This window comes from Dromiciops gliroides, chromosome 2 (genome assembly GCF_019393635.1).
Source record: "Dromiciops gliroides isolate mDroGli1 chromosome 2, mDroGli1.pri, whole genome shotgun sequence".
Lineage (NCBI taxonomy): Eukaryota > Metazoa > Chordata > Mammalia > Microbiotheria > Microbiotheriidae > Dromiciops > Dromiciops gliroides.
In genome coordinates this window covers 13,373,508-13,400,812 of record NC_057862.1, presented here as the reverse complement: position 1 = coordinate 13,400,812, position 27,305 = coordinate 13,373,508, and the positions used below count along the sequence as shown (strand labels likewise).

The 27,305-nt window shown below is 44.7% G+C and overlaps 2 protein-coding genes across 5 annotated transcripts in view; one reads left to right on the top strand and one right to left on the bottom strand.

Annotated features, from left to right (window-relative positions):
* Positions 1-27,305, bottom strand: part of LOC122740550 (phosphatidylcholine:ceramide cholinephosphotransferase 1) — a 276,156-nt gene that overhangs the window by 189,330 nt on the left and 59,521 nt on the right. For all 4 annotated transcript variants that reach the window (XM_043982878.1, XM_043982877.1, XM_043982879.1 and 1 more), the window contains exon 2: positions 967-1,081. The gene's annotated coding sequence lies outside the window, so the exon portion shown is untranslated. The remainder of the gene's footprint in view (positions 1-966; positions 1,082-27,305) is intronic.
* On the top strand, positions 4,969-5,472 carry LOC122740552 (ubiquitin-40S ribosomal protein S27a-like). Its single transcript, XM_043982887.1, has one exon. The coding sequence runs from the start codon at positions 5,005-5,007 to the stop codon at positions 5,470-5,472; it is 468 nt and encodes a 155-aa protein (XP_043838822.1). The 5' UTR covers positions 4,969-5,004.

Sequence of the window (27,305 nt, the reverse complement as noted above, 5' to 3'; positions counted from 1 at the left end):
GAGGGAAAGGGGGAGCTTAAAAGCACTATTTTTTCAAACGGAGTAATTATATTGTGTGGATTTTCCCCCCTTTTATTCATAGTTTTGTTGCTATCTACTCATTTATATTTTTAATTAAGTCTATTATTTAGCATAAATATCAAAGGCATTATGGTATAACAGGAAAAGCATTGGATTTGGAGTAAGAGGACTTGGGTTCAAATCCTATCTCTCTCACTATCTGTGTGACCCTGAGAAAGTTCTTAACCTCTCTAGGTTTCCAGTGCATAACACAGTGCCTGGCACATAGTAGGTGCTTTATAAATGTCTCTTGGTGGACTGATTCATTTTCTCACCTGTAAAATGAATGGGTTGTACTAGATAGCCTCTGAGAAATCACAGATGCTATAGGAGGATCTGAATTCAAATCCTGCCTCAGAACAATCAACAACTTTGTAGCTCTGGGGAATTCACCTCTTCACCTCCATTTCTTCATTAACAGAATCAGAGTGCTGATTTTAGCTCTAAATCTATGATCTTCTGACTGATTACCTCCCTTTCCAAAAGTATTTCTCTCCTCCCCCCCCCCCCAAGCAGTACAGTTTGTTCTATGCAAAATTCCCCACCCACAAAGCCCTCCTTCCTTCTCCACTTTACTCCACCCCTCCCTTCTGCAAAGAAAAGAGTTAAGGTTAATTTTCTTGACTCTTCTCCAGGGCCAAGTTGAGACCCCAGGGATCACAAAGTACTCAGTTTCATTTTCTGGTTCCGTTTACATTGTTACAATTACCATGTATACTGCTTCCCCGAGTTAGCTTCCTTTATTCTGCATCAGTTCACCCAAGTCTTCTCAGCCTCTCTGAATTCTTCAGTCACCTCTTACAGACAAATAATATCCCATTACGCTCAGGGACCCCAGCTGGGTTTGCCATGCCACAGAGGGCACCTGCACTGTTCCCAGCTCTTGCTAGGCCTCTTTGCTCTTACCTCTATTTTCTGTTGTTCACTCCAGCTCCAGCTAAGCTGTCATCGATTCTTAGATGTTACCCTGGGTTATCGAAGGCCTCCCAGTGGAGAGCAAGCCAGGGAAAGTGAGGCCAATCTGGAAGGAAATGGAAGAGAGACCAAATGAAGAGCTTTATCCATTAGATGGTAAGCTCCCTGGGACCAAGGGCTGTCTTTGGTGTATTTTTCTATCTCCAGCACCTAGCAGAGTGTCTGGCACATAGTAGGTGCTTAATAAATGTTGACTGAGGGCGCAGCTAGGTGGCACAGTAGATACAGCACCAGCCCTGGATTCAGGAGGACCTGAGTTGAAATCCAGCCTCAGATACTTAACACTTACTAGCTGTGTGACCTTGGACAAGTCACTTAACCCTTACTGCCCTGCAAAAAAAAAAAGGGGGGGGCTATAATAAATGTTGACTGATTGAATTAAACCAGCACTGACCCAAGGAAACTAACAACAATAATTGTCAAGTTTCATATTTAAATAGTCATTTAGGAAATGCAAAATGCTTGACCTATGTGGTCTTACTATAGGGGTTATCATCTTCTCTTTGCAAAGCAAGATTCTGAGGCTAGAAGCTTGCTCACAGAAACACAGTAATAACAACTGGCATTTACTCAGTGGTTAAGGTTTGCAAAACACTTTATATCTGTTTTGTCATTTGAATCTCACAACAACCCTGTGAGAGAGGCCCAAATATACCCACTGTTCAGATAAGGAAACTGAATCTCAGGAAGGTTAGACTCATGCATTTAAAGCTGGAAGACCTTAACAGTCAACTAGTTCAGGGATTCTTAAACTTTTTCCACTCTCGACCCCTTTTTGGCTGAGAAATGTTTACGCAACCTTGGATATACAGGTATATAAAATAGGTATACATAACTTTTTACGGTTGCCAAATTTTTCACAGCCCCCACATTCAGTTACATGACTCCATATGGGGTTGCAACCCACAGTTTAAGAAGCTTTGATCTATTCTCATGCTTTCATTTTGCAGTGGAGGAAACTGAGGCCCAAAAGATTAGTGTTTACCCAGGGTCACATAGCTAGGAAGTGTCTAAAGTCAAAATGGAACATGAAGATGAGCCTTCCTGACTCCAGGCCTGGCGCTCTATACACTGTACCACTTAGCTGCCTACCTCCTAAACACTCATTCAAAAAAATCAGAAAGGCGGCAACTAGGTGGCGCAGTGGATAGAGCACTGGCCCTGGAGTCAGGAGGACCTGAGTTCAAATCCAGCCTCAGACACTTAACACTTACTAGCTGTGTGACCCTGGGCAAGTCACTTAACCACAATTGCCTCACTAAAAAAAAAAAAAAATCAGAAAAAAAAAGAATGGCTTTGGGCTGTTGGTCTAAACCTGTGATGTCATCAGTATTCAGAGTTCCCAGTATGAAACCTCTCCATGAATGCAGACAGACAACAGTTCTACTAAGGCTTGTTTTAGAGAAGGGCAAAGTGACTCGTCCAGGGTCCCACAGCTGGTGAGTATCAGATTAAGGACTTGAACCCAAGTTTTTCCGACTCTGAGGCTGCTATTCTAGCCATGAGGACACACCCTGCTGCAAATGCCCACTGGACTTTTAGAAAGGAACTTGTCCCCAAAACCAAACCTCACAGGTAAGACATTCAGCTTACTCTTATACAGAACACCAGGTTCTCCCCCTTTTCTGGTATATTCTAGGCACTTTGAGAGGCTCCTAAAATAGCTGGTTTGTTGTGATTCTTTTTAAGTGAATGAACTGCCTTGTTCTTATCAGTGACAACTACAACTGGAACTAAAGAGAGCTTGACATTGACACTCAGAAAGAGGCAACATGGGGAAAAAATGGAGGGAAGAATGGATTTGGAATCAGGAAAATGCCAGTTCAAGTGCTGCCTCATACTTCCTAGCTGGGCGATGCTGGCCAAGTCTCAACTGGAATTTCAGTTTTCTCATCTGTAAAATGGGGCTAATACTGTGACACCTGCCCCCAGGGAATGAATGTAAGACCCAGATGAGATCATAAGTGCTTTGCAAAACTCTCTGAATGTTAACTGCCATTATCATTAGTATTATATAAAATAACTATGGGAGGCAGCTAGGTGGTGCAATAGATAGAACACCAGCCCTGAAGTCAGGAGGACTTGAGTTCAAATCCAGCCTCAGACACTTACTGTCACTTAACCCCATTGCCACCATGATGATGATGATGACGACGACAATGACAATAATAATAATCAACCATGTCACTTAATTTGTCAATAATGTAACCACCCAAGATAGTAAGCAGCATCAGTGAGGCAGTGGGGAGCAATTCAGACGACTTGAATTCAGGCCCAGCTGTTATAATATGAAAAGTTGGTAGCAAATCAGATAACATGACAAAAGAGAACAGTCAGCGTTGGAAGGGCTGTGGAAAGCCAGGCACACAAATGCTTTGTGGAAGGAGCCAAGTTCACAGCCCTGACTACTCCGGAGGCAATTTGGAGTCATAACCACAAAAGAAGTGACTAAAGGTCCAGATGCTCTGACCCTGAGATCCCACTGATGGGCAAACACTTCAAAGAATCCTAAGAGAAAGAAAGGTTCCCCATATACCCAAATATTTCTAGCAGCACTTTTTAAGGTGGCAGTAACTACAGCATAATGACTCCTGGTTCATCTTAGGGGAAGGTAGGGTAACATGAGTACGAAGAAAAAGACAAAAGAAAACCATTTTATCAAAAAACCGAACTCAGAACACTAGACTTCTTTCCTCTGCAGAAGAGGCTCACTAGCAGGACACAGTCTCCCACATCCTCTCCTCATCTCTACCTCTGGAATACCTGGAATCCTTCAAGGCTCAACTAAGGTATCCCTTTCAGCAGGAGGCCTGTCCCCATCCAATGTGACACCTGAGAGCTTCCTTCCCTTCCCCTCCTCTGTCAGGTTACATTGTATATGCTTTCTGCTTAGTAACTGTTATCAACATAAATATGTGCCGGTGTGTCTGCTCCATGGGAATATAAGCACAAAGAGGGAGCCAGCTGTCCCATTTTTGTCCATGTAACCTCAACGACCAGACAGGTAGGGGATTAATAAATGCTCACTTGGCAGCTAGGTGGCGCCGTGGATAAAGCTCCGGCCCTGGATTCAGGAGGACCTGAGTTCAAATCTAGCCTCAGACACTTAACACTTACTAGCTGTGTGAGTGACCCTGGGCAAGTCACTTAACCCCCATTGCCCACCCAAAATAAATAAATGAATGAACGAATGAATGAATGAATGAATGAAAATAAATAAATAAATGTTCATTGATTTACTGGTAACAATAAGGAACTCTCAAGCATATAGAGAATCTAATTAATCCAGCAGAATATAAGCTCCTGGAGGGAAGGGATTTTTCCTTTCTGCCTTCCTATCTCAGTATGTTGCACAGCCAGATTCAGAGACATGTCCCACCTCTCCATGCTTACCCACAGGCCCCAGGCTTTTAGCCCATGCATAACAGGAAGATTTTGCTTTTAACACTTAACTTAGGGAGAGTTCAGGGGCAAAGGCTGTGCTTGGAAAGACAGATGTTTGTTCATTGAAAAAATGTTTAAAGGTGTTTTTATTAAAGCCCACCCTAATGTATTTAGCAACTACATAAACACAAAACAGAACAAACAGTCTGAAAGGTCCCCAGAGAAAGCAACACAACACAAACAATTGTAAAGAAGAGAGAAAGCAGGAAAGAAGTCTTATGTGGTTGGACGAGGCTGGAAGGAATTTCAAGGAATCGGGGCACACTTCCCTTTAAGAGGCAAAGGGTCATCAGTAATACCACTGCTAGGTCTGTATCCCAAAGAGATCACAGGAGAGGGAAAAGGACCCACGCATACAAAAATCTTTGTGGTGGCAAAGAATTGGACATTGAGGGAATGCTCATCCATCGGGGAATGGCTGAACAAGTTGTAGTCTATGAATGTAATGGAACACTACTGTGCTGTAAAAAACGATGAGCAGGCTCTCTTTCCGATCTGCCATCAACGGGTGGACCCAGTGGCACAATGCAAATTTTCATGAAGATCCTGATGGGGAAGACCATCACCCTTGAGGTCAAACCATCCAATACTATTGAAAATGTCAAGGCAAAGACACAAGATAAGGAAGGTATTCCCCCTGATCAACAAAGATTGATTTTTGCCAGCAAGCAACTGGAAGATGGATGGACTTTGTCTGACTACAACATTCAGAAGGAGTCTATGCTTCATCTTGTTCTGAGACTTAGGAGTGGTACCAAGAAGAGAAAGAAGTCTTACACCCCTCCGAAAAAGAAAAAACATAAGAGAAAAAAGGTTAAGCTTGCTGTTCTGAAGTACTATAAGGTTGATGAGAATGGCAAGATCAGCCACCTTCAACGAGAGTGCCCTTCTGACCAATGTGGTGCTGGAGTCTTTATGACCAGCCATTTTGACAGACATTATTGGGGCAAGTGTTGTGTCTCCTACTGCTTCAACAAGCCAGAAGACAAGTAAAAGCATATATGTTAATAAAAAGAGTCAACTAAAAACAATTTTTTTAAATAAAAAGAAACTATGAGCAGGCAGATTTCAGAAAAACCTGGAAAGACTTAAGTGGACTGATGCTGAGTGAAGTGAACAGAACCAGGAGAACATTGTACACAGTAACAGAAATATTGTATGATGATCAACTGTGATAGACTTGACTCTTCTCAACAGTGCAATGATCCAAGACAATTCCAAAGAACTCATGATGGAAAATGTTCTCCACATTCAAAAAAAATAACTGTGGATTCTGAATGAAGATTAAACCATACTGTTTATACTTTTTGGTTTTTAAATTTTTCTTTTTTTGATATTTTCCCTTGTGTTCTGATTCTTCTTTTTCAACATGACTAATGCAGAAATATGTTTAATGTGATTGTACATGTATAACCTATATTAGGTGCTCTCTGTCTTGGGGAGGGAGGAGAGAAGGGAGGGAAGGAGAAAAATTTGGAACTCAAAATCTTATTAAAACTAATGTCGAAAACTATCTTGACATGTAACTGGAAAATAATAAAATAAAAAGAAGTCTAAAACCTTTAAGAAAAAGAGGCAAAGGGTCATGATGAACAAATGGCTTCCTTTTAGTCATACCTTCTGGGAAACAGTCTTCAAGTGACTCATCTGCCAACCACTAAAAAGATTCAACTTTTTAAGAATATTTTCAATATTTCAAGAATGTTTTTTAAAGTGTCAATTTTTTTAAAAGGCTATACTGATTCAAGGGAAAGGATTGATTATAGTCCTATTAACAGATCTGTTGTCAACTCAGGAGGCATTTCAGAGGTGCCATGGAGAGAGCCCTGGGCCTAGACTTCAAATCCAGATACTTCCTAGCTGAGGGACCTAGTTGGCTAAGTCACTTAACTTCTGTCTGCCTCGGTTTGTCCCAACTGTAAAATGGGGATCAAAACACCTCCCTAATACCTCATACTTATAAACTGGCTAATAGGACAGAAAAGAAAAATGATAAATACTGGAGATGTGAGAAAATTGAAACACGCATGCATTGTTGGTGGAGTTGTGAACTGACCCATCCATTCTGGAGAGCAATTTGGAGTTATGCCAAAAGGGCTATAAAGCCATACATACTCTTTGACCCAGTAATACCACTACTAGGTCTATATCCCAAAGAAATCATAAAAAGGGAGAAAAACCAACATGTACAAAAATATTTATAGCAGCTCTTTTTGTGGTGCAAATAACTGGTGGGGATGCCCATCAATTGTGGTCTATGAATGTGATGGAATACTCTTGTGCTATAAGAAATGATGAACAGGCAGATTTCGGAAAAACCTGGAAAGACTTAAGTAGACTGATGCTGAGTGAAGTGAGCAGAACCAGGAGAACACTGTACACAGTAACAGCAACATTGTGTGATGATCAACTGTGATCGACTTTCCTCTTCTCAGCAATACAATGATCCAAGGCAATTCCAAAGGACTCATGATGGAAAATTCTCTCCACATCCAGAAAAAGAACTGTGGAGGTTAAATGCAGATCAAAGCAGACTATTTTCATTTTTGTTGTTTTTTCTTTTTTGAGATTTTCCCCTTGTGTTCTGATTCTTCTTTCACAATATGACCAATGTGGAACTATGTTTAACATAATTGTACTGTATAACTTACATCAGATTGGTTGCTGTCTTGGGGAAGGAGAAAAATTTGGAATCCAAAACCTTACGAAACTGAATGCTGAAAACTATCTTTACATGTAACTGGGAAAATAAAACACTAGTAAGCAAAAACAAATAAGTAATTAAACAAATAAATGAATGAATGAATGAACAAGAAGAGTAAGCTTAAAACAGGAAATTGTTTAGTAAACCAATTGTTTTATTAAAAAAACAAACAACAACAACAAAAACTGTCACCTGTCTCCCCGAGTTGTTGTGAGGATCAAATGAGATCCTATTTTTAAAGAGTTTTTAGCACAATGCCTGGCACACAGTAAGCATCTAATCAATGCTTGTTTCCATCCTTCCTCTAGTCATTAGTTTGTTTGTACATTTTCTACCCCATCTTAGAGCCACTCATTCCTGTTGGTAAATGATTATATGTTTGCCTTACTCTGGGAAGCCCCTTAGAAGTGGCACCTTTGGTTTCCTCAGTAGACCAAGGAACTAACATAAGGCAATGAAGCTTAGGGTGCCAACTCAGACCCACCATGATGTCTATCCAAGCCATCTTCATTCTACTCTTCAATCCAGCCTCTACCCCCACCCAGATGCACCAGGCCACTGTTCCATCTTCAAATCCTTCCCCTCTGATCCCCTCACCCTCCAACTAGGGGAGGGCAGCTAGTTGGCCTCAAGGTAGAGTACTAAACTGATCATATCTGAGTTCAAATCTGGCCTGAGACACTTACTACCTATGTGATCCTGAGTAAGACCTGTCTGCCTCAGTGTCCCCATCTGTAAAATGGAGTAATAATACTAATACTGCTAATGTCACAGGGTTATTATGAGGATCCAAAGCTCTTTTAAAAATATCACAGCACTATATAAATGATATTGTTATCATCATCAATTTTTGTTGTTGCTCAGTCATTCCAGACTCTTAGGGACCCTATTTGAGGTCTTCTTGGCAAAGATACTGGAGATGTTTGCCATTTCCTTTTCCAGACCATTTTACAGATGAGCAAATTGAGGCAAACAGGGTCACACAGCTAGTAAGTGTCTGGGGACAGATATGAACTCATAAAGATGGGTCTTCCTATCTCCAGGTCTAGTACTTTATGCATTTGCCACCTAGCTGCCCTTTTATTATCATCCCACTGTGAGAACTGGAAAGACACCCCCTGCTAGGAGGGACATTGTAAGCTCTGGCCATGAAAAGAAAACATGTGACTTCAGAGTCCGGAAGTTGTATCTTCGGTCTGTGGGTAGCTGTCAATCAGTGTTACCAGCCAATTAGCTTGGAGCTCTGTGTGTGGACGGCCCTATTTCCTGTTTCACAGGAGGGTTCTGGGGGAAGCAAGGCCTTTTCGTGTCCGGACTTGGGCTTGGTGGCAGAGGCAGCAGGGACAGGCAGAATAGGGATACTTTATCCACGTGTTTCTCTTTACTAACCCCTAATATACTTTAATAAATACTTAATGCCTAAAGATTGGTGCTATACATTTTCTAATTTAAGGTGACCACTCATTAGATTTTAGACTCCATAGCTAGAATTTTAGGCCTTTACACCACTTAGGTCTATACTTGAAAAAGGACAAGGTTTATACTCACCTAGAATTTGGTATATTTGGCAAAATACATCTAAGCACCTTGTTTTGTCCCAGCAAGCTCTTGGGTGACAACTTGGAATTCATGTCTCCTTCCATAAAGAATGGAAGCTTGGGGGAATGGTGGGGGAGGTCAAGCAGCTAGGTGGTGCAGTGGATAAAGCACCAGCCCTGGATTCAAGAGGACCTGAGTTCAAATCCGGCCTCAGACACTTGACGCCTATTAGCTGTGTCACCCTGGGCAAGTCACTAAACCCTCATTGCCCCCCACACACACACACAAAAGGAAGCTCATTGAGGGCAGGCACTGTATCATTTCAGCCTTTATAAGGGCATAGTAGGTGTGTAATAAATGCTTGTTACTGATTGATACTTTAACCCTTTCGCTATGGGGTTGCCCTTCTGCAGACCCCAATCTAATAGCATCCTTTACAAAATGTGGTCCTCAGACGGCTAGGTGGCGCAGTGGATAAAGCACTGGCCCTGGATTCAGGATTCAGGAGTACCTGAGTTCAAATCCGGCCTTAGACACCTGATGCTTACTAGCTGTGTGACCCTGGGCAAGTCACTTAATCCCCATTGCCCCAACAAAAAAACAAAACAAACAAACAAACAAACAAAAAAGACAATGAAAAAACATTTGGGCAGCTAGGTGGCACAGTGGATAGAGCACCGGCCCTGGAGTCAGGAGTACCTGAGTTCAAATCCGGCCTCACACACTTAACACTTACTAGCTGTGTGACCCTGGGCAAGTCACTTAACCCCAACTGCCTCACTAAAAAAAAAAAAAAATGTGGTCCCCAGAAATGAAGACGATTGTCCCAAATGTCATCAGATGTGTGCAGAGTACAGTGAGCATACCACCTCTCCACTTGGTCAGTGTGTAAGCATTTATTAAGGTCCTACTATGTGCCACCAGGGATATGAAGAAAGGTCAAAGACAGGCCCTGCTCTCAAGGGGTGGGGGATGGGGAGGTGGTGGTGGGGTGACAACATGCAAATCACTACATACAAACAAGCAACCAAGAAAAGAAATAGGAAATAACTAACAAACAAAAGGCACTAGGATTAAGAGTGATTATTATTATTTTGACATTTTAAAAGTTCAAGAGACATAATTTCTGGGTAATTAGTCACTTTATTAATAATGCCAGCATTTTCATAAAAAGAGATCAGTGGTACTCTCAAATGCCAAAAACAATCGGCGGTGACTGGCTTCTATGCCCTTAGAAAGGTGGGTGTTCCTGAGGATGGCAATCAGTTCTGACTGGGCAACAATTAATGAGAGAATGAATATTACAATGAGGAACTGGACCTATTCTAATGAACTTTATTATAACCCCCAACCACCCAAGCCTGGGCTAGTTGGGTGGAAGAACAATATCCAGAATGAGGAGAATGTTAATCCTTTCTCCCATCAGCCCTGTCCTTGAGGGATTGGACAAGGAAATAGGACAGGGGGGGAAAGATGGGATCTCCCCAATTTTAGTAATTGGCTATTTCATTATTCTTTCACTGCAGTCTAAGATGACATTATATTCGTTGGCCACCATATGACCCTGTTGACTTAAACGGACCCTGGGGTTCACTGAAACCCCCCAGACCTTTTCCACACAAATTGCAATCTAGCCATATTTAGTACATTATGTGCATTTAAAGTCAATTTCTTAACTCCAGTTTTACATTTGACTTTACATTTCGCAGATCTCTCCTATTCTGGATTCAGCTGGACAGGATCTGGCCACCACAATCTCACCACTGTGGCTTGGCCACAAGTCAGTAAGATAGCACTGATCAAGAAGACCAAGCCGAACCCTGACTGCTACATACACGCCAGGCAGCCCCGCCATCGCTCAATCGCAGTAACGCTCCTTCCACAGCAGCTAGTACAAGGTCCTCACAGCCATTCTCTGCACTGACTGCCACGCTGAGCACCAGGGTTCTTCCAATTGGCCAGCTCCATGGGGGAGCCCTTGGCCAGCAAGCTTATTGTGCCACTCAATGTTGTTGTCATCATTGTTGTTCTTAATCTATGTCAGTGGCTGCTAATGACCTCAGATGCAGGATGAGATGATTGGTAAGAGCGAATCACATGAAGGAAGGCTGGGTCTGCCCCCATCTAGTAGAGTTTCAGTTCCAAGATGGAAATGGGCACCGTGGGAAAGGCGCAGGCCTGGATTACCAACATGAGACCCCTGATTCTTCACTTCCATTCTCCTGGCCTCAGTTTCCCCATCTCTCATATGGAGATTACAGTCTGTGTACTGATTTCATCGGTCAGGAGGAGCGTGCTCAGTACAATATCAAGCCATGCAGATGTGAGCTTTTATTTGGCCAAAGGCCGGCTGCCAAATCGGGCTGCCTGCCAACCTCCCAAAGGACATGCTGTCCCTCCTTGGTTTTCTACTTCGTTATCAAGCAGAATGCCATTAGTCATTGTGCTAATCAGGTAGCAGATTTGAGGGGCGGCTCTTTAGGAAAATCTGGGGTTCCCTGGGGCAGCAGCCAAGTCCCAGCAGTGAACTTCTAGGCAACTTCCTAGGCCTATACGTTTCAGAGAACGTGCCAACCTGTACTGGAGGGGGGGGGTTCCCCATCTGGGAATTCCCCACAGTCATGAAATCCAGACCCAGGCCTGATTCCCTTTTCCTGTTACGTACAATTAATTAGTACCAGAGGATTTGATCCCACTAGCACACCCAAGCAACAGCAAACTGGGCCTGTAATTGAGCACTAAAGTAGAGATGCCCAGTGGAAAAGGGGACATCAGAGAAGGCCAGAAGAGTCTCTGGTAGGGGCCTGATAGGAGAAAGACACGACTCTGGCCTCCTTAGCCCACGAGGCCTCACCGGCTCCTACAGAAAGCAGAGCCTCCTCCCCCACACATATACTGAGAGGCCATGGGCTTGAGGTGCAGAATGCGCATCCCTTTGCAGATACAGGCAGCAAAGGCATCAGCTGGGCATCACTGGGCATAGCTCCTACGAGACCTCTGGGGTTTTTTAACTTGGGGGGTGGGGGAGTCTGCTGATAGCCTGTGTCAGTCACACACCCCGCCCCCCCAAAAAAGAAAGAAAGGTGAGTGAATCATCTAAAAATGCACAGAAGAGGACAGAGAGTCAGAATGGAATGGGCCACGCAGGTCGGCCCTCAATTCCATGTTCATTCTTATACATATAAAAGGAAAAATCAGTTTCCTGAATGGGAGGTGGCAGCTTCATGGACAATTCTCTCTCTCTCTCTCTCTCTCTCTCTCTCTCTACTGTGTAGACAGAGATGTCCACTGGTGTTTGTTAAGTACAGAATAAATCGTTTTCAATGTGGAAAGAACCTCTTCTCCCAAGGTTTTCTGGTGACCTTGGACAAGTCACATCCCTTTTTTCTCTACCTCAGTTTCTTCCCTCATTAAATGAAGGGCATAGGCCAGACTTCTAGACCCTGAAGATGGCACCAAGGCTCTTAGATGAAACCTAAGTGGAGCCTTGAAGGATGAGAAGAACTCAGAAAGGGCACTGAAGGGGATTTCATCCAAGGGATACATTCAAAAAAGGAGCCACTGCCTTCTGACAGCAACACAATGGCGAGCATAAGACCATGCTAAGAAATGACTCAGGATGCACCAGATGGAATGCTAGGTACAAGTGACTTGGGTCAGTTCTTAAGATATGTCCCAATTCCCAAGGGAAAACAAAGGAGGACTTGCCTTCACAGCCCGGCCATTTTCTACCTTTCCAGTCATCTTATACTGTAGCCCCTCCTCCACATTCCCTCACCCTGAGACCCTGGCCTCTTTGTTCTTGCTCACACATGACATGTCATCTCCCACCTCCGTGTCTTTGCAATAGCCATCCCCTGTCCCTGGTATGCCCTCATTCCTGCCCCTGCCTCCTAACTTTCCCAGCCTTCTTCAGCTCCAATTGCACGTCTCACAAGAGATCTTTCTCAGTTCCCCCCAGTGGTAATTAGTGTCTTTCCACTAAGATGATCACCCATTTACCTCATATGTACTTGGTATATTCATAGCTAGTTGCATGTTATCTCAGCAATCACAGTGGTGTGGGCAGGAGTTTTTGCTGTCCTTTGTAACCCCAGTGCTTATGAACACAGTGCCCACCACAGAGGGAGCACCTGTCCAAATATATTAATTCTGTGTACAACAGAACTAGATAAAGACTATAGTATTTATAATTACTAATTAATAATTCATGACATAGGGCAGTTAGGCGGTACAGTGGATAGAGTGTCTCTTCCTAAGTTCAAATCTAGCCTCTGATACTTACTAGCTGCTCGACCATTAATTCAATTAACCCTGTTTGCCTCAGTTTCCTTTTTTTTTTTTTTTGGTGAGGCAATTGGGGTTAAGTGACTTGCCCAGGGTCATACAGCTAGTAAGTGTTAAGTATCTGAGGTCGGATTTGAACTCAGGTCCTCCTGAATCCAGGACCAGTGCTCTATCCCCTGCACCACCTAGCTGTCCCTGCCTCAGTTTCCTTATCTATAAAATGAGCTAGAGAAGAAAATGGCAAACCAGTCCAGTATCTTTGCCAAATGGGGTATAGAGTCAGACACGAATGAAATGACCTAAACCCAACAATTAATTATATAATTATATGTTATATCTAATAAATAATTGTTTATTATATATGATTATGTATTGTGTATATTATGATCTATAATTAATTATATGTAATGTATCTTATACACAATACATAACTAATATAAATGTATGGCATGTATTGTTTATTGCTCATTATTAATTACATATAATTATATATTCTATAATAAAACACTAATGTAACTAACCAAATTCTATTGTGTATTCCAGGCAAGAATTCCACTAAATAAACATTGACGTTTCTACAGGTACAAGGTCCCCTGGAATCACAGAAGCCGCCTCACCCAGCAGACGCCCAAATGGCATCTACTTCCTCGATGGTACCCAATCTCCCTGGAGTATTTATAAGGCAGAGACCAGGAGGGAGACAGTGCCAGGTGTGGGGGACAGGAAGGGACACTGGGTCAGGAGGTGGATTCTTTTGTCTAAGGAACAGCAGAGAGCTCCAGCTTGCGGCGGTTGTTGAAAGACTAAAGGTGGAAGAAGGCTGGAGAGGCTGGGAGGGCCAGTGCAGAGAGAGGAACTGACATGTGATCCTGGAGGGAACCTCGAGTCACTGGAGCTTTGTGAGGGGGGTGGAAGGAGCACGGGTAACGCAGGATGTATCAAGATCACTGGTGGCTGAGTGAGGATGGCCTGCAGCCCATAACGGGCAGGCCTGGGAGACAGGAAGACCTGAGTTTGAAGGCTACTATAGGTTCTCAGGAACTAGGCGACCCTGGTCAACTGACTTACCTTATTAAATGCACCAACCTGAAAAGAGCCGATTCTCTCCTTGTTTTTCAGTCATGCCCTACTCTGCGACCCCAGCTTACTTTTCAGATGGGGAAACTGAGGCAAATAGGGTTAAGTGACTTGCCAGGGTCACAAAGCTAGAGTCTGAAGCCAAATTTGAACTTGGGTCTTCCTAACTTCAGGCTCAGAGTTCTATCCACAGTACCACCTAGTGGCCGATTCTCTCCTTAGCAATCCCAGATCCTTGGAGGCCTTCCATCTCCTCCTAGGGAACCTGAATTCTTGGTGGGGAGCCCCATCTCCCTGCTATCCCTCTAGATGAAATGCTAATCCTCTGTTGATTTTGTACTCTTTCCTCCTCTCTCTCAGCAAACAAGATTCCAGCTAATTGAAAGCCCCCATTCAAGGTGAGAGCCCATACAGATTCCTCTCCCTCCTCCCCCCCACCAAAAAAAATCTAAATGGAAATAGCTGTTCGTGTTTGTCCTTCATTTCCAAAGAGGTGATGTCATGACTTGCACTGAATAGGATTGAAGTGAGGGAGGGCTGTGCAAGGTCACCAGCCTCATTCTCTCCTTCAGAGCCTTCTGGGTCCAGTGACAAGATATACAGACAGCAGGACGACTGGAGATGGTCCCAAATGTTTAAGGCAATTGGAGTCAAGTGACTTGTCCAGGGTCACACAGCTACATGTCTGAGGTGAGGTTTGAACTTGGGTCCTCTTGACTCCAGGGCCAGTGCTCTATCCACTGGGCCACCTGCATGGAAATAGCAATAGCTAAATAGAGAGGCCGAGGATCTGAGTTCGAATGCCCTGCAGGACTCTGTTGTTCCCTTCCTGCTGTTTGGCTGGGAATACTGAATGGGGAGCACTCGGGAACCACGGAGTGGAAAACAAGCAAATCAGAATAAATCTATGTGGGAGGCAATATGGCCCAGTGGAGAGTGCACTCACTGGTATAAGGGTAAGAGAGAGGGCCCACATTCAGATCATAACTGGGCCACTCACTCACTGTGCAACCATAGATAATAATTTCTCTCTGGGCCTGTGACCTGATCTGCGAAATGAGAGGATGAAGCTGGGATTTATTTCTAGAGTGCCCCACGTGCCTGACACTGTGCTGAATACTCTCCAAATATTATCTCATTTGACTTCATCACTGGATGACCTCAAGGGTCACTTCCAGTCCTAAACCTCTGAGCCATGACCTTCTCTTTTTTTTTTTAGTGAGGCAATTGGGGTTAAGTGACTTGCCCAGGGTCACACAGCTAGTAAGTGTTAAGTGTCTGAGGCCGGATTTGAACTCAGGTACCCTTGACTCCAGGGCCAGTGTTCTATCCACTGCGCCACCTAGCTGCCCCGACCTTCTCTTTTTTGAAATAAGTCATGTGGAATTTCTTAGAAAATGTTTTCTCTGTGATCTCACCTGTATAATTGATATCATATTGTTTGCCTTCTCATTGGGTAGGGCAGGGGTTAGAGGAAGGGAGAAAATTGGGAACTCAAAACAATTTTCCCAAAGAGAACATTAAAAATAAATAAATAATGGGGGGGGGGCCCTTCAATTCCACCAAAAAAAACCCAAAATAAACAAAAAAGGAATAGCACCATTCAGAGAAGGCAGCCAGTGTGCGGACTTTGCCTCCAAAGACCCACCAAACCAGCCGAATCATAAATGGAGCCATTGAGTTCTCCTGGATTCACTGACGCCCATTTAGAGAAGCCTGGTACAGAATCGACGGAGATGCCTCAGCATCTGAGCGGCCATTGTACCCAACTCATAAATTAAGAAAACCAACCAACCAATCACAGTTTCCCAAAACTGGGCTTTTGACATTGGTCAGACAAGAGTCATCTCAAAAAGAGGCATAAGGAAATTCAGATCCTGGCACCTGTTTGTACGCTAACCAGCCTTTTCTGTGTGTATACACACATATACACATAATATACAAATATGCATATATGTATGTGTGTACACACATATTGCTATTGTATATTTAATAAATCAATCTCTCCTATACAGAATGCTCCCAAACCAAAGACCTTGGGCTAGTGGGTTCTGTCTCCAGTCATTGGCAATAAGATGCACCTGCATGCTCCCAGAGCCACCGAACATTCAAAGTAAAGAAGGGTGGCCCAGGATGATTCCCCAGCAACCCACCCTGGCCCATCCAAGGCCCAGCTGAAGGCTCATCTTTCACCAATATGGAGGAAGCTGTCGTTATTCAACGCCCCACCCATTGACCTTGGCCAGAGTGAGAGGAGATGACGTGGACAATGACCGGAACCAGCAGGACAGAAACCCTCATTCACTCTGACTCATTAACCTGAAATCAGCCCCCCTCCCCGCTCCTCTCCTCCCTCCATGGGCTCCCTGAGGCCTACCCCTGCAGCCTCGGGAGAGAGAAAAGCCCAGCTCTATAGCTTAGTGATGGTAACAAGCCCCCAGGTTCTGTTTAACCACTTTTGGGGGATCGTCTGGGCTCTAGGAATGACTTCTGGTAGTACATGAATGGTCGGGGCAGGGGGAGGCCCAGGCTCAGATGGCGGGGGCAGCATTCTATCGATGAGGCAGACGTCTGAGGGAGAAGCCTCTACAAACCCCATGTGACAGCAAGCAGGAGGCAGTGGCCGGTCTGGTAACCCAGAGAACAGATGGAGAAGCCGCTTGCATTCTTGGATGGTGATATCAAGAGCAGGTAATAAAAGGGCCCAGCAGACTGGGAGAGGCCCCAGAGGAGGATTCAGGAGAGGGCAAGGACCAGCCTGACCCAGGGGGAGAAGACAGAGACAGGATGCTCCCCAGAACTTTCCAGAGAGGGGCCCCTCCCCACTGCTGCTCCCAGAATCCTTTGAGGTTTGCTTCTAGAAGCAGCAAGTTACAAATCCACCCCCCTTGACCCCCACGTGGCCAGAACAGCTGCTGGGGGCAGACCCCCCTCGCTATCTCACTGACTGAGCCCAGGCTGAGTTCTCTCAAGTACTGTCCTCTCAGTCACTATGTTCCTCAGGAATCCCCATTGGCTTCTTCCTGCCCTGGTCAGAGATGGTGGGCACTGGAAGGAAACTTGGCAATCAGCCCCATGCAATGAAAGCTTGTTAAAGGTATGGGCTGTTTGTCAGGATTACCTTTGCATCCCCTCCCTGTGCCTAGGACTGTGCACACAGTCGGACCCTAATAAATGTCTGCTGCTCTGGACTGAAGGTAGTCACAGAATCATGTCAAAGCTAGGAATCCCAGAGGCCATCAGGGAAGACGAAACCAAGACCCAGCAAGATGAAGTCACTTGTCCAAGGTCACACAATGGATGAATGAATGGGAACAGAAAGGTCTAGAATCCAGGTGTCTTGGGTGAGAGTCCAGAGCTCCTCCCAGGCTTAGCAGGCCCTCCGGTGTCTTCCCTGTCTCCCCCATTCAGCCTAGAGGGAAGGGAGCCATCAGCAGAGCTGCGAGGAAGAGGAGGAAGGCAAGGGGAGGAGGAAGAATGCAGAGATAGAAAAGGGGCGAGCCCCCAAGAGCAGCTGGGCCTGCCACATACTTTCTGTTCCTGCCGCTGACCTCCGCAACTGAAGTTTCATAACAATGTACTAAATGTGGCACAGGTGGAAAAATCAACCCAGAGCTCCAGCCCTAAAGAGGTGCAGGCAAGATGGAGTAGATGGCTCTTTATTTTTAGCCCAGTTCTATGATTTCACTGATGGATGTATGCAATATTAGGCACCCCCAGACCCCCACTTCTGCAAAGAAAGAAAAATCAAAGGTTCACTTCTTCAGTGTTTCCCTAGGGTCCTTGCCCTTGTTTGGCATTCAGCAAAACAGGCCTACCCTACTTATTTAGCCAGGAAGGTTGAACAAGAGGTCAGCTGGGATTTGAGAGAATCTATCCAAGAGGTAGCAAAACAGTGCAGGGTGTAGACCGGCCCCAACAGAGACTGAAAATCTGGAGTGATCCTAGTGCAGGCCCTTGCCCTCAGAGGTCAGAGAAGGCCCCTGGCATCCTGAGCCTCAGACAGGGGCAGAGAGCCAGCTCCAGCCAACCTCAGGAGCTTCCCAAGGGCTATAACCCCCACAATGACGGTTAACGCATGGCAGGAACTCAGCTGCCTGCTAAGATCACTGTTTCTGAAGGAAGCTCTAACAACAGCCTTTCCACAAACATCCATCTGGCTCTTTCAAAGTCTCTTGGGAATTCTACCTTCATCCCAGAGGCTCATCCCATGCAAGCCATTTCTGGCCAGGGCACAGTGGGCAGTGGGGCTTCTAGAAAGGGCCCTGGACTGTTATCACAAGATTCACACTCATCTTCACCTTGGCCTCTGGCTGACTGTAGGGCCTTGGCCTAGTCACTGGCTCTCTCTGGGCAGGTTTCCATCTCCTCCTCTGGAAAAGGAGGGGTTTGAAGAGAGGCCTCCACCCTCCCTTCCAGGGTGAGTGAGCATTGGCTAAGGAGTCAAGTGCCACCTCTGCACACAATAGCGGGGGATCAGGGACGAGTCTCCTCACCTCAGTTTCATCATCTGTAAAATGAAGGGGATAGACTAAGTCTCTGAGGTCTCTTCCATCCCTAAATCTTTGCTCCCCAACAAGGCTCATCCAAGATTGCCCCAAATCAACAGTCTGGTAAGGACGTGGAGAAGTTTTTTTCTTATTAAAAGCTAGTAACTCGGGGGCAGCTAGATGGCGCAGTGGTTAAAGCACCGGCCCTGGATTCAGGAGTACCTGAGTTCAAATCCGGCCTCAGACACTTGACACTTACTAGCTGTGTGACTCTGGGCAAGTCACTTAACCCCCATTGCCTTAAAAAAAAAAAAAAAAAAAAAAAAAAAAGCTAGTAACTCAGGAAGGAAAGAAGCATTTAGCACCAAGTATGTGCAGGCACTTTTTACAAGTATGATCTCATTTGATCCTCCCAACAATTATGGTGCAATTATGATTCCCATTTTACAACTTAGGAAACTGAGGCAGACAGAAATTAAGCAACTTGCCCAGAGTCACACAGCTGAGTCTGCATTTGAACTCAGGTCTTCCTTACTCCAGGTCCAAGGCTCTATCCACTGCACCCCCCAGGGGACTCTATGAGAACAAAATGTAACCACATGTAACTTACATTTAGGTGGGTTTTTCCCTTTAGAGAAATTTAAAACACTCCAATTACTCTCCTACCCCTTAAAAAAAAGATAGAAGATGCACCTTTCCAAATCGAGTACAACAAAAACAAAACTAATAACAACAACAATAGTAAGATGCAAACCCTTCCCTTGAAGGGAATGAAAGTTGTGTAAGACAGAGAAATAGGGACCGGGATCAGGGAAGGAGAGAGGTGAGGAGCACACACACCGACTCCAAGGGAAACTGAGGCATAAATAGATGGTTTTAAGGGCAGTGGAAGGTCACTGAAATCAGGCCGTCCCCAGAGGGGACCCAGCCCTTCACCACTAAACATTCGAGAATCGCCTACAAGGGCCAGTCACGCCGCTAAGAACTGGCTACACAGAAAGGCAAAAGACAGTCCCTGCTCTGCGACAGCCCCAATGTTGGCGGGGGAGTCGGCCCGCACACAACTCTGTACAAACAAGCTCCGCAGAGCGGGAAGGCTCTGGCAGTAAGGGGGGGACTCCTTCCTGGAGAAGATGAGCCTTGGATGAGCTGGGGAGGAAGCCAGCGCACACGCACATGGGCAATGCTCACACGGGCAATACAAAGAGGGAGTCCTCTGATTCCAAACGCCTCGGATTTCCTACCACGGCTGGCACGTTAGACGCCCCTGGGTGAAGCGGCTTCCGCAGCTCGTCACCTGTGATCTCCTGCCCTCAAGAATATGAAGATTACAGCCTGGTCAAGTGGGGGCTAGACGGGACCTGGACAGTGAGTCACATGGGGCTGAGGCACTGCTGAGGTCCCAGCAATAATAAAGAGGAATGAATGTAGGATTCCAAGCAAGCACAACTTCTGACTGCACCAAGCTGAATGAGCACCATCGCCAGTCCCCAGCTGTTCTCATTCTTCAGCCTTTAGAGACCAACCTTTCAGGCACCCAGGGCATCTCACCAAGGGGGGCATTACTGTCTGACCTACAACACAGCAGGGTGACTGACCACCCCACCCCACCCCACTGTCCCATCAACAGCAAGGCAGCCTCCACCTTCAACTCTCAGTTTCTCAAACCTCAAGGATGTTAAAGTGCTGAGGATGACATGGTAGACATCAGGAGCCATGGGGAGAATGGTATCTGATGTCTGTGCCCCTCTGACGGAGATGTCGGCATTGAGTCAGAACTTGGAGGACGTATGACCACACGGCCTTGGACCCAATGTTCCCTAGAGCAGAAGGCCACTGTGGTCTTGAGCACCAAGGGCCCTTCCACCACGATCTGTTCAAATGATGGGAATCAAAGGACAAATTGCAGCCCTGGCCAGCGGCAGCCAGGGCACAGGCTGTGCAGCAAACACTCTGGGAACCCCAGCCATGCCCACCTCCAGGGGCTGCTGTAAGAAAAGTGGTCTGCAACTCCAAAAGGCTTACAGGGAGCCTCCCAGGACAACTCTGGGACAGGTACCCACATATGCTATAGCTCCTCTTCTCATCTGCATTCAAAGCCCTTCACAACCCAGCTCCAGGTACCCTCTCCAGACTATTTTTTAAATTGAAAAATCCATTTATTTATTCATTTCTTGATTTATTTATTGGGGGAAATGTCAGCAGAAACTATAAATTACCTTACTCTTTCCCTTTCTCCTCATACTTAATTAAGGAAGTTGTATTGCAACATCATGGGAAAGAGAGCCCAGGAAGACCCCACTCCCCTGCTTAACAGACTTATTCCATGAATGTCCCCTGCAGGTACAAGCCTTCTCACCTTGTCTGCCTCAGACACTTACAGACTTCTCAGAACCTCAGTTTCTTTATCTGTAAACTGGGGATGATGACATTTGTATCACTGGCCTCCCATTGTTTGCTGGGAAACATTAAAGTACTCTAGAAATCAGAGGGATTGGGATAATTATTATCGGCCTCACCACCATTAAATAATTCATCCTACCCCCATATTGAGCTCCCTCCACAGAACATCAGCAACTAAACAGACCAGGGCAGGGGCTTTCCCAAGCCCAGAACAGACAGGCCTACCCTGAGATTGGAAACACTGGATAAGTTGGGTCCCGCCTTAGACAAATGTGTTTCAATAGAGGAAGAAGAATTTAATACTCCTCAGGGAAATAGGTCAATCCTAGACTCTCTTCTTTCTCTCCTAATGCTGGACAAAAGCAGGAAAAGGGAATTACTGTTTAAAAATGTGTATATTGCAGTAACATCAACATTGAGTGTTGATCTACTGTAATGGACTATATTCTTCTCACCAATGCAATGGCACAGAAGAGTTCCAGGGAACTTGTGATGTTAGAGGATCTCCAAATCCAGGAAAAAAAAAAAAAAAGAACTGCGGAGTATAGATGCTAAATGAACCATACTATTTCTTTTGTTTTTGATGCTGTTGTTTTTTTTCTATTTTGAGGTTTTCCATCATTGCTGATTTTTTTCTCTTATAACATGACTAATGCGGAAATAGGATTAATGTTATTATGTATCTATCTATCTATCTAAAACCTTTATCAGATTACCTGCTGTCTAGGGGAGGGGGGGAGGGAGGGAGAAAAATCTGAAATTGTAAAGCTTGTATAAACAAAGGTTGAGAACTATCTTTACATGTAACAGAAAAAAAATACTTTATTAATTTTAAAAAAATGTGTATATTGGGGACAGCTAGGTGGTGCAGCAGATAAGGCACCAGCCCTGGATTCAGGAGGATCTGGGTTCAAATCAGGCATCAGGCACTTGACACTTACTAGCTGTGTGATCCTGGGCAAGGCACTTAACCCTCATTGCCCCTCCCCCCCCCAAAAAAGGTGTATGGAGGAATAACAGCCACAAATACCTCAACACTGAATAGGATGCTAAGCAGCTCTAAGAAGCCAGATGCTTGGGTCTAGGAAAATAAAGGACAAAGGTCAACTACAAATGTTTTTTGTATATAACCTAACCTCCCTCCCTCCCTCCCTCCCTCCTTCCTTGCTTCCTCCCTCCCTCCCTCCCTCAAGAGTCATGGTGCAGACTCTGACATCAGTCATTCACCTGTGAGGTCTGCTGATAATCATCTTTGACTCCTTCCTCCACCCCCTCACACCTACCCTGATCTCATCTCCTACCACCACCCCATCTGCTCCCCCCATCAAATGTTATTAATTCTTTTTGTCTGTGTGTTATTAATTCTTAACCAAATAAGAGGTAGAAGCAATTACCAAAAATTTTATATGTGTGTGTGTGTGTGTGTGTGTATAAAAAACTTTGATTATTTGAAACTGAAAAGTTTCTGCACAAACAACATTAATGCATCTGGGAGAAAAAAGGAAGTGGTTGAATAGGGAGAAAAATTTTTGTGTCAAATTTTGATGAGGGTTTGGTATCCCAGAAATATAAACAATTTATGTGGGTGTGTTTATACAACTAGTAGCTATTCCCCAATAGATAAATGTTCAAAGGACATGAACAATTCTTGAAAGAACCACAAAGTATTCACAGCAACATGAAAAAATGCCCCAAATCATTACTAGTAAGAGAAAAGGAAATCAAAACAACCCTGAGGTTTCACCTCGAATTCTACAAGTTGGCAAAAATGACAAAAATAACAACAGTCAATGTTGGAGGGGATATGGAATAATAAGCACATTAATACACTGTTGATGGAGCTATGAATATACAACCACTTTGAAAAACAATTTGGGGGCAGCTAGGTGGCATAGCACCAGCCTTGTTCAAATCTGGCCTTGGACACTTGACACTTACTAAGTGTGTGACTCTGGACAAGTCACTTAACCCTCATTGAAAAAAAGAAAGAAAGGAAGGAAGGAAGGAAGGAAAACAATTTGGAATTATGCAAATAATAAAGTGACTAAAACATCCATACCATTTAAACCAGAAACTCCCTTGCTAGGCTTATACCCCAAGGAAGCCATCAATAAGGAAAAGTCCCCCTATAATTATAATATATATATATATAGAGAGAGAGAGAGAGAGAGAGAGAGAGAGAGCAACTTTTTTTGTGATAAAGAATTGGAAACAAAGTAAATGTCTACCAATTGGGGAATGGCTAAACAAGTTGTGATTTTGTAAAAAAAAATTTAATTATTAACTAGCTAATCTAGTCTGAAAATTTATATAATTGGACTTATGAAAAATTATAACTATATGAAAAATAAGTTTAGAAAAATTATAATTGGGCCATAAGTCCCTTTGGGGTTGCCATTCAAATGTAAGAATATTTTATTAACTTGCTGGTCTAATTTGGGAGGACTAATCTGACTGGAGGACTAATCTGTGGCCTCTTGACTCACTGGCTATCTGACTCCTATTAATTTAATATGGGCCGTTTATAAAGTTCTACCACACTGCTCCACTCCCAAAATTGATAAGCCAACGATTAAGAAGCCTCTTCCATTTTAACAGCAGAGGGTTTATTTATGAGATACAATTTAAAATTAAGAATACAGGGAAATAAAATGTACAACCTGACTCCATTCCAGTGCGTCCGTCTCTTTCCACCTGCTGCACCCGGAACTTTTTTAGCCTCCTCCTATGTACCAACGGACCTTCTTCTAGCATTCCCCTCACTGAAAAGCCCCCCCTGCTCCATATCGGCCTGCGTCCTTTCTTGCTCTTAGCTTTTTCTCCTTCCCCCGTCTCTTAGTGCTCCAGCCTTTCTGTTCTCTTAATCTTCGCTTTCTCCAACCTGTACCCTGTGCTGACCGCTTCTTTGCTCTCTGCTGCCTCCTAGTCCCCTGGCGCCCCTTTCTGTCTGTGCCTCCCTTCCTGTCTAACTCCCCTGTATATATATCTTCCTTTTAACCACTCAAACCTCGGGGCTCCCTGCACCCCCCCACACACCAAGCTAATGCACCAACTGCACTAGGGCTGTTGCTGGGGGTGGACGCTCGAGCATCCCCTGTGTACCACACCCAGGGCTCCAGGGGTCCGTGCCCCTTGCTGTGCGCTCAGGGACCTCTGCATGGGTTACGCCAGAGGCCAGCCTGGACGAGCCCGGGATCTCTCAGATAAATCCACTCAGGGCAGAGGCAGAGGGGGCTTTTACCCCGAGCTGTCTGACCTGGCGTCTTGTACAGCCCACGGGGCTTTTTTGGCTCAGCTGAAGCAGAGGGGGAGAGGCACCAGCCCCTCACACAGAAAAAACCCTGAGGGCCCAAGGCTTTCTAATCTCAGCCCAAAGGCAGGGTCCCCAAATCAAAATAAATGTCCACAATTTGTTGTTGTTGCTGCTGCTGCTCAGTCATTCATTCAGTCACGCCCAACTCTACATGACCCCATGGATTCGTCCCTGGGATTTTCTTGGCCAAGATACTGGAGTGCTCCGCCATTTCCTTCTCCAAAAACAAACTGTCATTCATGAATGTAATGGAATCTTACTGGCTGTAAGAAATGATGTGTATGATGAATACTGAGAAGCCTGTGAAGAGCTCCATGAACTGATGTAAAGTGAGCTGAGCCCAACTCAGTAACTACACAGTAATGACAACAATGTAGCTGGACGGAACAACTACATACCAAAAAATCAAAAGCAATGTAACAATTTTAAAAATCAAGAAGGATGTGAATGAAGAGATACACAAGACACCTCCAACCTACCCCTCGGTAGAGGTGGGAGGTCCAAAGCTGTTACAACCTGGCACATGTTTTCAGACTCTCTCAATGCATCACCCAGTTGTGCTTTATTTTCTCTCTTAAAAAAACACAAAACAGACCAAAAAAACCCTCACCACTATAGTTATCCCTTCTACATCTTGACTTTCCCCCTCATGGTTTCAATATATCACAAGTCAGCATAAGAAATTAAATGGAAATTTGGGGGGAATTTGGCGGAAGCCACAACCAGTAAAGGCCAGCAAATGATGCAGAAAAAGTTTAGAAACTTGGAAATGCATAAAATAGACATGTGGTATTGTATAATATCAACATAGTTTATCTTTTAATATCATAATAATTCAGACTTCTCTGTTACAAAGGCAGGGTCAAACAATCTTGTGCTAATTTCCCAGATCGTGGTGATGCCACTCCAACCTCACGAATGAAAAGGACAAGTGTGAAGGTTCTAAACGAACATGTAAAGGCATATACAGATGGGACTCAGCTCAATTTCACACACATTCCTTAAGCGGTAAGTATGTGCTTGCAGGCAGGAAAACAGACCAAAATAAGACATTTCTTGTCCCCAAGTAGCTTCTATCTGCTGAGGAGGAGCTAGACTGGGAAGAAAGCAAAATGAGGCAGACAATACAGCCATGGGCCACCACCATTAACACCCAACAGCAACAAGACTTTTCAAGTTTCCAACAGAAAAAGAAGCTAAAGAAGCCACCAACCAGATCAGTTATTACTACTATACTGATAAAGCTTAAATATCTTCCAGTTTGTTGTTCTTTCATTTTTCAGTCACATCCTACTCTTCGTGAGCCCATTTGGGATTCTCTTGGCAGAGATACTGGAGTGGTTGGCTATTTCCTTCTCCAGCTCATTTTACAGGTGAGGAACCTGAGGCAAACAGGGTGAAGGGACTTGCCCAGGATCACATAGTTAGTAAGTGTCTGAAGCTGAATTTGAACACGGGTCTTCCTGACTCCAGAGCACTGCACCACCTAGCTGCTCTTAAGTATTTTACTCTAGATGAAAGTAGATCAGAGCTTTTGGTCTTCCTTCCTTGGGACTTCACTCTGTACCAAGTTAACTGGTTTTGTTGTTTATGGTAGATATGAAGATGTGAATTCAAACCTTGCCTTAGACACTTGCCCACCAGGTAACCATTGGCCCATCACTGAACCTCTCTCTCTGTGAACTCGAGAATGTCTTAAGACTATCTGCTAATCCAAGCCAGCTCTGCCTTCCTGGAAGGAATTCCTCCCTTGTCAACACCAGAGATACTCAACATATTGACATAATAATTAATATCATTTATTTAATTGTTGTTTATTATAATTATAATTATATAACATTATGATCATGAGTACCATTCGTGACAATAATGTGGCCTTGGTTCCAAACTCCAGGAAAGGTTTATCAATTTCTCCCTATGGGACAGAGAGATGAATAATCTCAATGGCTCTGGAACCTGAGGTCCTGGGTTCAAATCCTATCTCTGATGTGACTTGTATGTATATGTGTGTGTGTGTGTGTGTGTATGTATTTTAGTGTATGGATGTTTATGCATATATAAAATGAAATAAGCAAGCGCCAAGTAAAATGAGCATTTCCATGTTTTTAAAATGGAAATAAGGCCTGTACTTCTCAGTCACAGGTCCCTGACCCCACCAATTCCAATATACTTCAGATTCCTTTAGTTACATGGTTTCCAGAAATAGATCATCCCCTGGGGGGCCTCAGGGGCTGCCTGCCTGAGTCAAGGAAATGATGCATGAATGTATTAAAAAAAAAGAGACTTTTCCAAAAAAGAGAAAGACGACATCCGTGGATTATCAAGTCACATAAACGGCCAATCCTGGCCCAGATTCGGAATGGAATCACAGGGCCTCAGGTCCAGTTGGATGCAAGTGTCTGCTGGGGGCATATTGTGGGACTTGAGGTTTGGGAGGGGGAGAGGGGAGAGGAGGGAGATACCGAGGAAGGGAGGGAGAGTGAGTTGGGGGCAGGTCCCCCTCCACCCCTGGCAGCTTCCTGACAAAGCTGAGCTAGAGAAAAGAGGAGCTAGCGATGGATGGTCTGCAATGAGGGTTCTCTTAAGGACGAGAAACAATTCTGCTCAAGAGCTTTACTTTGCCCAGTTTCTAGAGCGTTCGAAGGTGCTCTCAGCATCCTGAGAAAACAGACGTCCAGAGCTTCCAGACCATCTGGGACTGATACAAAAGGGAGAGAGCCCAAGGCCTGTTCAGGGAAGGCCTTCCCCTAGTCCTTTCTCCCATAGGCCCCAGCTTCCCACACTGGGCTCCAGCTCCAGCATAGCTGGTGGCTGGATGCCGTCCAAAGTGCTTTGCACAAAAAAAGCTTCCCTCCTTCAAGCCTGCTCGAGTCACGCAGTGGGACACCAGTGAGACACGATGCTCAGTCCCCGGCAGGGTTGGCCATGGTGGTGTGAGGCTGGACAGTCTCCATTGCAGGGGAGGGTCATGGGAGCTGGAGAGGTCTGAGCAGCAGGAGGGCTAATGCCAATT

What these genes read in the sequence shown, in the direction of transcription:
- LOC122740552 (XM_043982887.1), top strand. Translation starts at nt 5,005, where the DNA reads ATGCAAATTTTCATGAAGATCCTGATGGGGAAGACCATCACCCTTGAG.